This window comes from Arachis duranensis, chromosome 3 (genome assembly GCF_000817695.3).
Source record: "Arachis duranensis cultivar V14167 chromosome 3, aradu.V14167.gnm2.J7QH, whole genome shotgun sequence".
Lineage (NCBI taxonomy): Eukaryota > Viridiplantae > Streptophyta > Magnoliopsida > Fabales > Fabaceae > Arachis > Arachis duranensis.
Genome location: NC_029774.3, coordinates 119,570,591 through 119,584,942, shown reverse-complemented (window position 1 = coordinate 119,584,942; position 14,352 = coordinate 119,570,591). Strand labels below are relative to the sequence as shown.

At 30.1% G+C, this 14,352-nt stretch overlaps 2 protein-coding genes across 2 annotated transcripts; one reads left to right on the top strand and one right to left on the bottom strand.

Moving 5' to 3' along the window:
• The first annotated feature begins 3,351 nt into the window (after positions 1-3,351).
• On the top strand, positions 3,352-4,824 carry LOC107480676 (dof zinc finger protein DOF1.4). The gene has a single exon (XM_016100840.3). The coding sequence runs from the start codon at positions 3,457-3,459 to the stop codon at positions 4,414-4,416; it is 960 nt and encodes a 319-aa protein (XP_015956326.1). The 5' UTR covers positions 3,352-3,456; the 3' UTR covers positions 4,417-4,824.
• A 5,486-nt stretch (positions 4,825-10,310) lies between these two features.
• On the bottom strand, positions 10,311-12,432 carry LOC107480675 (uncharacterized). Its single transcript, XM_016100839.3, has 3 exons — positions 12,006-12,432; positions 11,018-11,220; positions 10,311-10,804 (listed from the first exon to the last, which is right to left on the bottom strand). The coding sequence occupies exons 1-3, from the start codon at positions 12,093-12,095 to the stop codon at positions 10,549-10,551; spliced, it is 549 nt and encodes a 182-aa protein (XP_015956325.1). The 5' UTR covers positions 12,096-12,432; the 3' UTR covers positions 10,311-10,548.
• Between the last annotated feature and the right edge of the window lie 1,920 nt (positions 12,433-14,352).

Here is a 14,352-nt window from a genome sequence, read left to right as displayed (position 1 = left end):
ATTCTTAAGTCATTCATTATATGAATACTCAAGTCATACTTAATACTCAAGTCATGTTTTTAAATATAAATGTACGGGTTAATATTTAAATTAGTTTTTGAAAGATAAACCATTTTTTAAATTTATCTTTGACAATGTTTTCAATAAAATTGATCGGAATTACTCATATATATATATTTTTATCAATGATTGATGATGTAAAACGTTAACTCATAACATACATAACAGATAACATATTCAATTAAATATTGACTAAATATGCTTATAAAAATCTATCAATTTAGTCACTAAATCATATTAAAAATAAAATCTTTTATAATTAAAAATGATTAAATTAATAAATTTTTATATTAGTCAATATCCAATTAGACATTTTAGGTATTATATATGTTATCAATTAATATTTTATAACATCAATCTTTAGAGTGACTGGAGGACAAATATAATTAATTCGCAATTCTTAAAAGATTAATTTAATTAAAAAATTTTCGAAGATAAATTTAAAAAAATGTCTTATATAATAAAAAATATCAATTTAATTCTCCAATATAACAATTTTAATTTTTTTTTTAAGTTTGTATAAATATGATGTAACTAACTATATATGAATTAAGAAAAGAGTGATTACAAGACGTAATGATAAATAGATAAAAAAAATTCAAAATTTTAACTGTTTTTTGCTAATTACTTTTGGTCACTATACATTTTCATTACAAAAAATAATTTTCATTGTATATAGACATAGATGCATATGTGATGAAATTGATAAATTTAATAATTTATAAAATGTACAATGTGTATAATGGATTATTGAGTTATAAAATAAACACCATCTATATATTATTCGAGTATAATATACATCTCAGGTCATAAAACTACTCATCTCAAAAACTTAAACTGATTTTGGAATTCACCAAGGATCAAACTCTTAACTTTTAGATCTAGAGTTTTAATATCATGTTATGATACCACTCATCCCAAAAATTTCAACTGATAAAAAAATAATATTAATGATTATATCTTTAAAATTCCTAAACCTTCGTTATACACATTATACAAATATTCTATTGAATTCCTATATTTTTTCTTTAGTAGCGTGTCAAACACATCCATTTCTAATACAACTCTCCAATAAATAAAAACTACAAAAAAATATTTAAATAATTTTAGATTAATTTTTTATTATTTCCTAAATATTTTGCCAAATTATATTAGATATGAATTAATTACTATTCACACAAAAAGGAAAAAAAAAAGTAGAAATAAGTATGTTTTTTTAAATGAACATCTCCTATACTATCTAGAATAACTATTCAAGTACTAGGGATAATAAACATCTTTGGAGTTTACCAAGAATCGAACTCTTGACCTTTAAGATCTAGTACTCTAATACCATGTCATGATACCACTCATTCCAAAAACTTCAGTTGATAAAAAAAGATAACAGTAATAATTATATCTCTAATACTTTATAAACCTCCATTGTATACATTATATAAATATTTTATTATCTCCTCATACTTTTTCATATAGTAATTAGGAATTAAACGATGAAAAGAATGGCACCGTCTAATTTTATCCCAAATTTGTCATTAGATTAAATCACTTATCGTAGATCGAGCTACTTGAAATAATGAAATTCACATTCCTGACAATGTTACTATCATACATGTTGTGAAAATCAAAATCAAATGCTTCTTTGTAACGCTTTGGTTATTGTTTGACCAATTGGCTGCTATCCATTATACCTGAATTTGTGTGTTCATATACACATTCAAAATTTGACAACTCCTAGTCATATAAATTGTCTATAATAACGATCCCATTGTTTACCCAATATCTCAAACCATATCTTTGTTATTCCCTCTATCTCTTGTGTACAAGTTTCATCAATCCAAAATTTAAAAAAAAAATTATTAATAATTTCTTAAACATAGTTAATTTATCTCTCATTTAATTTAATAAGAGAATTAGGGTCCAACTTCAATATTTGTCAAATAAGGAGTTTATTATGAAAGGGGTCTATTATTAATTAAAAGCAATGTAAGTATAATATTATCCACAAGATTCAAATTATTTGACCGAGGGTGGTTGCGATGTCTCTTGAGTCTGACCATCAAATTCTGTTGTGCTATGGTAGGTGTGTGCCTCTATCATCCAATCAACTACTACAGTTTTTATCTTTATATTATCTTTATATTCATTATTTTTTAAAATTCTAAATTTTTAAATTATAATTTTTTTATATTTTTAAAACATAAATTCTAACCCTAAATTATCTTAAACCTTTAAAAATACACGTGAGAGTTGAAAAAAAAATAAGTTTAGAATAAAAGAAATTGATTAATGTTAATTAATTAAATTACATGTATGATAGATGGTGGATGCATGATTGAATCTAGAGACATAAAACATAGTATATCCATAGAGAAGATGAAACTTAACACGTGCATGCAACACATATAGATATCACCATCTTGCTACATGTAAATCACATGACATAGGATAGGACCACTAATCACCACCACCTCAATTGTGTCCCACTACAAACCATGCTTTTGCCAACTGTTATTAACCTCACTAAGAATCTTATGCCCCACTATTATTATATATATTTGAGAATGGATGATCTCAAATTCAAATTTCACATAATCTTGTTATATAAATATATACACTCCGTTTGATTATTCTTTTTTATAATATTATTATTGTTTTTTTTAAGAATATATTTTATGATCTCAATTTTTAATTTCCTCTAATGAAAAATCCCAAAAACCTAGGCTATGGACCGTTGTTTGCCAACTTTGTAGTTTGCATTGGTTGCTTGGTGGTCAAGTCTATGTGTGTAGCTTGGCCATATATCTACGTTGATTATTTCACAATTAGAGAGCACTATCAACGGCCAAAAACATTCCACGTGTCAAGCACCCACCTTGAACTTCATGGTTAAGTTTCTGTTGTCTATAATACTCTCCTTGTGGAAATTAAAAGTGATATCCCAAGGTGTATAGTAGTTGTTACTTGTTACTATCACTAATCACAACCACTACTACCTTCACCACCACGCTCAACTTCAACAAGAGATTCTTCAATTCACTCCTTTGTATTTATATATCTATATCTATACATAGTTATAATTATTGGTCCTTTTACAGATAGATAATAAAGGTCATTAGATATAGACAGCAGAAGATAAAAGATCATGCTCACTTCTTCTCAATTTCCAAGGACTTTCCTTATTCCATTAAACAAATCTTTATTAGAAAACGCGGTTTGTGCTATAAGCATCAGCACCAATCTCACACTGTTACTCTTGCTATCCTTCAGATTCATCCCTCTTCTAGCGCCTAGATCAAAGGGCTGATAGCTATTCATCATCATCATCATCATCATCAAAATCTTGCACCTTTTTTCTGCTTTAATTATATATCTTATTGGATTGTGTTATTTTTTGTTATGGGTTTGAGTTCCAAGCAGGTTTCAAGGAGTAGTAGTGGACTTGATTGGAACCAAGCCTTATTGGAATCACAGAAATTGGAGCTTCCAATTCCAAAGCCTCATCATATTATGAAGAAACAACAACAGAATCAATCATCATCGTCATCATCAGAGCCAATGAAGTGTCCAAGATGTGAATCTACCAACACAAAGTTCTGTTACTACAACAATTACAACAAGTCTCAGCCTCGCTATTTATGTAGAACTTGCAAGAGGCACTGGACCAAAGGTGGAACTTTGCGCAATGTTCCAGTTGGTGGTGGAAGAAAGAACAAAAGGGTCAAAAAATCAACCGCCACTGCAACCGCCACAGCCACCGCCACCACCTCTACTTGCACCACAAGCATCAGAATTCAAGCTCCTTCTCTTGCAATGGATGATCACAAAAACATAGCTTCTCCTTCTCCTTCTTCTTCTTCTTCCCTCTATCAAGGTCTGATTCGTCCACCACCTTTCCTACTACATCAGAATCTGATGAATAATATTATTACCAGAGGCATAACATCAGAAACTAAAGGTTATGGTATTGGTATTGGTATTGGTAATAATAACAATAATACCAATGGCATCTTTCTTGGTTCATCAGCTTTGTCTCTTCCTCAGAATCAAGGCTTGCTTATCCCCTTCTCAACTGCATCAAGCTCTAATTTTGACACAAACCCATGTTTAGTTTCAGTTTCAACCTCTTTGCAATCCGCCAATGTTTATAATAACTGTGGTGGTGAAGAGTTTAAAGCAATAGAGGAACCAAGCATGCACAGCATAATGGCTACCACTACTTCTACACAACCATGGGAGATACCAGCAGCAACAATGGAAATGTCAAACTATTGGGGTTGGGAGGACATTGATTCTTTGGTCTCTACTGATCCGAACAATAATCATCCTTGGGATGATTCTGATGATATCAAACCCTGAGAGACCAAAAAAGAAAATAAGATCAACTACAGATGCAGCAACATGACACATGGCAGTGGTGTTCATAGATTAGTTAGTTTTGTTTTATTTGATTTAATTGGGGGTGTTTTTTTTATTATTTTTAATTTTGTGTTTCCTTACAGATTAGTGAGTGTTCTTGTTTTTCAGATGGAGTGATTATTATTGTTACAAAGAGCAGTATTTTGGAGCTGTTATGTTTTAGCTTCAGCTCCAGGCTTTCAAAAATTGGATCCCAATTTATTAGATGTAACCCACTTTGATTATTTCTCCCTCTTTGTTCTTTATCTCTCTGATCTGATCTCTACCATTTTCTCTCTAGTCTCTAAATAAATAAATAAAATGGTGTGCCATATACTGATGTTGTATCTAGAGAATTCAACTATAGAGAATTATTCATCAGTGTTTTGGATATTTTGCTTTTCTTTTTTAAGGTGGAATGATATATCATCTCATTGATTTTTATTGCTCATGATTCATCACCACCACTATATACCACTTCTTAAGAATCATTCTTTGATGCTGTGACTAACTGTTGAGAATTATGTGGTGTATATGTTCAGTGTATATAGTTCCTCCTTTGTATTACCTATTTTTATTCTTATTTTTGGAAAAGTCTAGGGGGCCAGCAGTTTTGTTGAATTTTGGCCAGCATGTAACCAGCAGAGAAATGTGAGTCATTGGATGAAATCTCACACCAATCTCACACCATTAAATCATCATTGATGGTTATTTGCTGGCTATCAATCACAAAAGTTGCTGGCCCCCTAGCATTGCTCCTTATTTTTTATTCCTATGATCATTTTGTCTGCTGAGACTTTTTTTATTTATTTATTTATTCATCTTCATTGATCCTGTTTAATAGAATAGTGTACGGAACAAATGTATAGGGCCTCCCTCCACATCATTTTCAAGATTTTTTTTTGCTTGTCTTTTTCTCCCAAAAAAAATAATTATTTGTACACATAAATTTTGTTAATATTAATAAAAGATATTTATGAAAAAATTAATATTATATTTATAAAAAATTAATTCTGCCCAATAAAAATATTCAAATTTTAAATTTTTATTAATTTTTTTATAAAAATTTTAAATTATTTCGCATTCTAATTTCAATCTCAACTCTATTGTCAAAATTTTAAATTTTTACTCTTCTATTACTACTATCTTAATTACCATTACTTAGAGCTCTAAATCATTGTCTCTCTTCTCTTACCAAAATTTCATTTTCTTCCCACTATACCATGCAATCTGTCCTTATCATTTTTTTTGTCACTTCTACCACAACTACCTCTACATCAATTCTAACATTATTTTTCATTATCTACCGCACTATCTCACCATTGCTACAGTCCATACACCTTTACTAACAATAACAATCGAGATGAGAGGGATAAAGAAAAACAAATTGAAGTGAGAAAGAAAAACAACAATTGAGGGGTGTGTGAGAGAGAACACGCCAAAGGAAGAGAGAGAGGGAGAAGTGGCAGTGGTTGTGGACCGTCATTCTTAACTTTTGCGACTTGATCACTATCTTTGTCCTTTGCGGCATAATCGGTGTCGATTTCTCCTCTATTAACGCTAACCTCGTCAATGGCGCCACCTTCTCCAAGGTATTCAAGATTCTTGGATTTCTCTCCATTATTCTTCTCTTAATCTTTTCTTGAAGAAAAGGTGAATTTTTGTGGTTTAATTATTTGCAGCTATATATAAGGCTGGCAATATATACCCTACCCGTAAGTACTCAATACGTTTAGGTAGGGTTGTCTATCATATATGCTACGGATAGGGTAGGGTAGGGTGCAAATTTGCCTGTGAGTAAGGTAAGGTATGGGTTTAGGGTATACTTTACCCTACTCTATACACACCCTTAATATATTATATAATATATAAAAGTTATGTATGTAGTGAAGAAAGTGAGTCTTGTTCTCACAATTTTTTTTATAAAAATTTGAAATAATTATTAAAGTAGTTGATAATCATATTATTTGTAATTTTATGTTGAATTTTTTTAAGATTTTATTGTTTTTAATTTAATTTAAACTTAATTTTTTATTTTCTATTTTATTAATATGTGTGAAATTTGAAATGGTTGAATTTTATATTTATTTAAAATTTTTTTGTTTTTGCAGGTAGGATCGAGTAGCGTAAAGTTTAAAACTTTAGAGTGCAGGTAGGATTAGTATTGAGAGATTCTCAAACCGCAGGTAGAGTATGATAAAATTTTAAAAAAATTTTCTACCTGCGGGTAGGGTTAGGATAGAGTCTAAATCATACCCTACCCTACTCATTACCAGTCCTAGTTATATATTGTTGTTCTTAAAGGATGATGTGATTATGGTTATGACAATAGAAAGAGAAGAAGGTGGAGCTAATGAGGTGAAAAGATTGATGTAGTTAATGAGGTGAAAAGATTGATGTAGTTGATGTTGATGTCGTCACGATGGTGGTGGGGTAATAAAGAAGAGAAAATGTAGTTAAGATTATGGCAATACAAGATTATGAAAATTTAGGATACGAGAAAAAAGAGATAGAGGTAGAGATGAGGTTAAAGATAAAAGACGGAATAATTTATAAATTTTATTAAAAGATTAACAAAAATTTAAAATTTAAATATTTTTATTACATAGAATGCATTTGTTATAAAGATAAGGTTAATTTTTCTATCATGATTACCTTTAACTATTATTTTAACTAGTCATTAAAAAAAACTATTCTTTTAACCTGAACTTAGCAGACCAGGTTAGTGAATTATAGTAACCCCATTTCACCATGAATAGCGTAATATTTTTCTCAGTATCAACAGAATTGGTTCAAACAGTGTAAATTTTCTCGGACTAATTTTATACTTTTATTCTATGAAGGACGGACACTTTATTGAATTATCGTGTCTGCATGTCGGACATATTTTAGATACAACATTCACATTCATCGACACTCGTTCAACACGCATGTCTGTTGTGTCTAACCATGTCTTAATGAAAAGTACAAAAATTCTTCTTCGAATATGCTTGGACACATTTAAATACAATTATGTATCAACGTGTCCAGTCTTATTCTTAACATATATTCTTGAAATAAATTTAGATATAGTATATATTATTATTTATTAAAATAAAAAATATTTTAAATACTTGATATAATTAAAATAAGACATTAAAAATAATAAAAAAATTAATTTATATTTTAATATCAATAAAATATCAAAATATCATTACGATTTATCTAAAAAATACTTTATATTTTATATATATATACATATCCCGTATTTTATAAGATTTTAAAATTCACATGTTGGTATATCCCGTATCGTATCGTATTCCATGTCAGTGTCTGTGTCAGTGTCCGCACATCATAACTTTTATTGTTATTATTCGTTCATGATACTTGCACTAGAGACCTTGGTCGAAAGCAATCTATACATATAGAATGCATCGCAACCACTTTAAGAAAACAACTAAATAAGATGAATGAATTTCTATCAATGAGCTTTAAAGTTTAAACATATCTAGAGAGTAACTAATCTTTTATTTGAAAAAGAATTGATTAAAAATTACCTTAAAAAATATTTTTATTATAAAATATCAGTAACGTTTTATTTTTTTTATTACATCTTTGTATAATTAAAAAAATTACAATACATTAGTTACGAATTATATTACCATCATAACAATTCAAAACACTAAAATAATCAAATAGTTTTGTGTTTCACCCATATGTAAAACATTTAGCCTTATGTACCAAACCTATAACCTACGGTAGCCCCTTTTATACAAGTTTAGCATATATTGTCAAAGTACAAGTTTTAAATGTAAAATTCAATGAAATTTATTATACTTTCTCTATTTGTTCAAGTAATATATTAACTTGTTTTTACTATTGTATATGTTTATATTTATAAGGACATCATATATATTTCTTTGAAAATATAAGGAATTAAGTTAAATTTCATCAATATTACAAAAAAATGAGTATTCATGATTGCCATAAAATAAATTATTTCTTTAATAACTGTACTTATTTAAATTAGAATAAAAAAAAGTCTAAGGGTAAGTAACTACTTTTGTATTTTGTAGCTAGCACTTAACTATAAAAAAAGTGAGTGATCTCTCATCATTGGATATAATCTCACACCATTAAAAATACTATTAATGACTAATTAATAATTACAAAACACAAAAGTTGCTGTCCCCTAATACACCTCTTAGAATAATCCTAGCAAATGGGGGGTGAAGACTGAAGAGACTAGCAGCTTTTCTTTCCTTTATGCATGTGAGGATGCCCCCTTTCACAATTCACAAACTGCCACAATCGGTATCATCTTTGGTGATGAGGTAGTACGCATTGGTTTACAATTTCACATATATAAATTACTTTGACACCTAAATGTTATGTACCTACTACCTCAAATGTTGAGGCACCTTGCAAGTTGAGGCAGTATTATGTAGTACCTAATAAATAAAAATAATGCGCTTACATTGACATAGTAAGAGTGTACAATTTCCTCTCATCAATGTATGAATTTAGATACATTATTGATCTAATGTTAACCATACCGAGAAATAAAAGAAATAGGAGGGAGTATTTAATTGGGGGAGCTGTTAGGACCACAATGAGATTGAGAACATGATGAAGCATTAGTGTAACCCTGAAAAAGAAAAGAAAAGGCATCATTTACAATGTAGTAGTAGTGTCCAGTCTAGGTTGTCCCGAAGCTTTAATTGCATGCATTATAGATATAGAGGTTGGGGATGTCTATTATTTATCCATAGCCATTTCTCATTATTGTTCCTCTCATGGTAGTTGCTGCGGCTATATATGAATGATGTCCCATAAGGGGAGCAGGACCAGGATCAACGGTTTAGACCACCTCGCCCTATAAGAAATTATATTATGTATCATGTGATATGTGCGTTTTATTTTAGAATTTAATTTTAATTTTGATACACTGTCAAATAAAAAAAAACCGTTTTATACGTACATTTTAATAACATAGTACCTTATTAGCAAAAATAATTATCTTTTATATTGACTGCATAAATGGCCATCCAAAAGAATGATTGTGATTGGCTGATTATACGACTGTGTAAAATATTTTACACTACCAGTATATCAAAATTAAACTATTTATTTTATTAGTTCAATAAATATTTAATTAAATAATTAAAAAAAAGCTAAGCCTTCCTACGCGAATGAACTTCTTTAATTTTCTATTTATCATCAAGAAAGAAATTGAAGGAGGAGAAAAAAAAAAGACAAATGATATTTGTAAATTTGTAAATTCAGAAGTTGGCTTAAAAAATATCCTTATATTGATCATACTTATATATACAAGTAAAAGGTAGATTGCAACTTGTGAAGGTAAAGGAATGGCACTTGAAGGTTTAAGGGAACAAATGTGAGAGCCAGAGATTTTCTTTCTTTAATGCATCAGAAGAAGTGTATGGTATCATAAAGAATACACTCTACAATAACCACTCCAACCACACAAACTCGAGTACAGTAATGTAACATATACAATTAATTGAAGCATAAAATAAATAACAGATTGCAACACTGCATATATATTGAAGTCACCAGCTATGAATAGGAGATATCTGGAAGCAACTAGGCTGATTCCATATCACTTTATTAACTTGAATGTTCTCTCCATCAATCTCAAGGAAAAGCACATCACTATTTGTGATAGGAATCATAGTTCCACAGGTAGAAAATGAAACAACAATACGACATGGATTGATAGGACTAATCTAATTATAATAGGATTTTATTCTAAAACTAAATGTGTTTCAAATTCTACGCTTTTACCAACAACAACAAATGTAATTACGCAAGTGGATGTGGATCCCTGGTAAAAGGTAGAAAGCTCCTTCATGTATAAATAATTAAATATCAATATGGCTATTAACTTAAAATTAACTGTTTAATCATACAGAGCATAACATTTTCATTCCTAGATCAGCATATCAGCAGAATCAATAGACATGTGGTATAGTTTAAACATCAGAATCACAACCGTCTTCATAATTTACAAATAGCTATTTTCACATGAATGATATTAGCCAGTTTTCCACACAAACATGTTCCCAACTACTAACTAAGTAAGAAAAAGCTCTATAAGTTTCCCATCCTCACACCAGTGTCCCTGGCATAGGGGGGAGGACCATTGTTAGCTTTGGAAAAACTAACATAATAAATCTCAGAGGCTATGCCTGTGAGAACGATAAATGCAGCTCCGGCTCCAAAGACACCCTTCCTCATTGTCTCGCACGATGGTGCACTCTGTTTCAAGAGATCTCTGTACTTGGTGTGGTAAGCATTCCTCACAGAACCGGCCAGCAGGCATGCCGCAGCAATAATAAACATTACCCTGAATCAACAACATAGCCATGTCAGTTCAAGTCTTAAATGCACCAAGTTAAACTTGACGAATAATAGTATAAGTCCAAGAGAAATTATTGTGCATAATCATGTTCGATCTGTGCTGTTCAATTATCATTGTCCTGGTTAAAAAGTTGGTCTTGGAACTTTATATGTGAAATCAATAAGAAAAGAAAAGGAAAACAATTGGAAGCAAGTGTACCAGCTAGTTATGAATAAGCAAATTGCCCAAGATCTGGAACCACTTGGTCTCATAGCTTTTCCGCAGCAGAGGCATCTAGTTACAATCATTATGATCACTTGACTCGCGACTAGGATGAAGAACGAACCCACGCCAAGGCCAGTTGCAATGTCAGAATCATATTGGCAGTACTTTCTACCATTAGCATCAACAACTAGCTTGGCCTGTATTACCAACATATACATACATTAAACGAATCCATTACAACAATGCAAAACATTTGTTTCATGTTTTGCTTCTGAGGCTTCAACGGCATCATGATGTGTGTACAACTAACTAGTTGTGGGTAAGCTGTTATAATTCTATACCATGGTATCTTTGTTTCCTTGAAATTCACTTCTTAAATGCGATGTACATGTTTTCCCCCATCAAATGGTAATGTATGACAATAATTATTGAGTTCTGTATAACAGTATAGAAGCTTAATGGGTTTTATCAATAAGTATTCTAAATTTTTATGGTTTCCAATGTGATGAATCATGAAGTATTGAAAAGCTTGTTCCTAAAAAGTTAAAAATAAAATAAAAGTTGGTATTTTTTTAACCCTATAGGTTCCTTCTTGCCTTGCTGAAACACTTATATCCCAGCATCTCCCTATGAATCTCTTCATATTAAGTCTTTTATGAGAATCTCTAGGTCTTAGATGTTTCAACATAATGGATAAATCTTTACAACGAGCACATGAGGATTCTATGAAAGTTTGTATACATGAACTCTAACAGTGATTTGGGAATCTTACTACACACAAGTATATACAGTGATTCCTAGAAGCTAATATAACCACATAAAAGCTAAATCTTATTCCCCCTTCCCCAAAACATAAAGACCTAGAGACTTCTACTTTGCAGGATTAGGATTTGGTCAGTTAAATTTCAACGAGAAGTCAAAGAAAATTAAGCAAACAGGGAATATAATAAAATCATATTTTGCCAATAAATAAATATCTTACAGTGTTCCTCCTCTGTTCTGCAGCAACAGCAAGAGCAAAAGCAATGAGATCAAAGACAAAGACGACAGCGAGCAACAGAGACGAAGCCATAGCGGCTCAAAAGTAAAACCCCCCACAACACCACCTTCCTTACTCTCCGTATAAATATTTACCCACAGAAACTAATAAATAAATAAATAAATAAGCCCAGAGATTGGAAGAAACACGAAGAACGAAGGGTCAACAGCAGAAGAAGCCGTAGGGCTCTTGGTTTGGATGAGGGAGATATTCCTTGTACGAGAAGGGAATGCATTAAAAAAATGATTACCACATGGCACACACTCAGCTCTCTTTCTATAGTGCACTTTGAAGCTGCCGCAACTTTACGCTGTCTATATTGTAATTAACTCTAATTTTGCGTTACGGGTACTAATATACATTTTTTTAGTCACCTAATAATCTATGCCCTAACTAATATACAAAGGCTTAATTAAACATAAGTCGATCATTTTTTTCAGTAGCTATTGATTGACACGTTGTAACTTGAAAGAGCACTGTGGTGCATGATCAGAAGTAAATGCTTATCTTCGTGGTTGTAATCATTTGCTTCTCATGGTTTGGAAAACCTGTATGTGAAGGAGAAGGATAGTAGAGGACACCAGTCACAGGATAACCTTGCTAACAGTAACAGGTCAAAGCTCGGGGAATCTGTGCATTATATGGCACTGGGAAAAGTCATATGACACGTCAGTTTAAGGCTAAAAAATGTGGATATAGAAATAGAATCAATGTTATATCTTAACATAATAATTTTTGGTATTTTTTAAAATTATGGGAGGCATATAAATCGGACTTTCGATTTCTGTTTATAAAATTTTAAAAGTTTGGCGTACGATTTATGTATTCCAAATTTTTTTAATTTTTTTAACATAAATCGGACGGTCTGAGTATAGAAATCGGACAGTCTAATTTTTGTACATTTTAAAAGTCGGACGGTCCAATTTATACTCCTTACGTTAAATCATTCTATATTTTAAAAAAATGCCATAATATATCACAATTTAAAAAAATATCATTATTAATCTAATATTAAAAATAAAAAAAGTGTAAGTTCAAACCAACTTTAAATAGGCCAAATGACCAATTGAAACGATATTAAATACAACTTTGCTAAGTAATTAATTAAGGTATTAGTCAACTCCAGCTAATTATAAAATGAGCCACAACACAAAATTCAATAACACAAAACAATCATATAACATTATTTATATCTAACCATATTTTCACTTTTCACTATTACTCATAGTAAATTTTAAACGCGCTATGCATTAGGCGAGCGACAATTGCTAGAGCTTGCAGAAATTAGTAGTGTACATGGTTTAGTTTGGTTTTGAGATTTGGTTCTGTTTTGAATATTTTAAGAATTAATTTGGTATAATTTTATTGGGTTTAGGGTTAGGTAAGGGTCTAAAAAATAGACCCGGTCATTATTTCAAGTCGGATCTGAAGTCCGAACTATGATTCGAATCACTCGATATCGATCCGATAGCTCGGTCATCATACACAATTAATATTTTGTATATTAATGATAGATGATGGCTATTTTTATGTGGAATTTAAGTATTATAAACTTTAATATTTTGTATTATTAGTTATTATAAGATTATAAGTTAATGTTTTATATTTAAAATGCATAAGATTTTAAACTAATTAATACATAATATTGTATTATTTGTATTAATTTAAATATTTAGTGTTATTAGACAATATTAATATTAATTATGGTTATGCTTTAGTTTTAGGAAAAAATTGGTTCTTATTATATCTTTTTAAGTAAATTTTACCATGTCAAATAATAGTTAGAGTCTAAAAATTTAGATATTTTTATATGCTAACTTTTCGTTCGATTTTTATTTGATATAATTGTAATCTAAAACTGTATAAATTTCATCAAATTTAAAATCAAGTTCAGACTAATAAATAAATTCGATATATATTTTAAACCAAATCATCACATTAAATTTAATTTTACCCGACTATACACACCCCAGCAAAAATGACGCCGCGACGAAAGGGAGCTTGACATTTGAGAACGCACCACGCAACTATGTGGAGGGCGCTATGCATTAGGCTTAAATCACTGACAAGTCTTCGAGTGTTTTTTTTTTCTTTTTTTTTTATTGATATTTTTTTAAATTAATTTTTTAAAAAATTATTTAAATTGACTGCACATGTAGTTAATCCTTAATTTTTTTCTATCAATTAACTTGCACGTATTTTTTTTAATTATTAAGCAAGGGAAATGGATTATTTCAAATTTTATTTTTTAGTTAACTTTGTTAGATGCAATTTTGTATCATAAAATATA

What these genes read in the sequence shown, in the direction of transcription:
- LOC107480676 (XM_016100840.3), top strand. Translation starts at nt 3,457, where the DNA reads ATGGGTTTGAGTTCCAAGCAGGTTTCAAGGAGTAGTAGTGGACTTGAT.
- LOC107480675 (XM_016100839.3), bottom strand. Translation starts at nt 12,095, where the DNA reads ATGGCTTCGTCTCTGTTGCTCGCTGTCGTCTTTGTCTTTGATCTCATT. An exon ending in CAGAACAGAGGAGGAACACT is followed by an intron (nt 11,221 to 12,005) that starts GTAAGATATTTA and finishes TTGGTAATACAG; the next exon opens with GCCAAGCTAGTTGTTGATGC. An exon ending in TGCTTATTCATAACTAGCTG is followed by an intron (nt 10,805 to 11,017) that starts GTACACTTGCTT and finishes TTGTTGATTCAG; the next exon opens with GGTAATGTTTATTATTGCTG.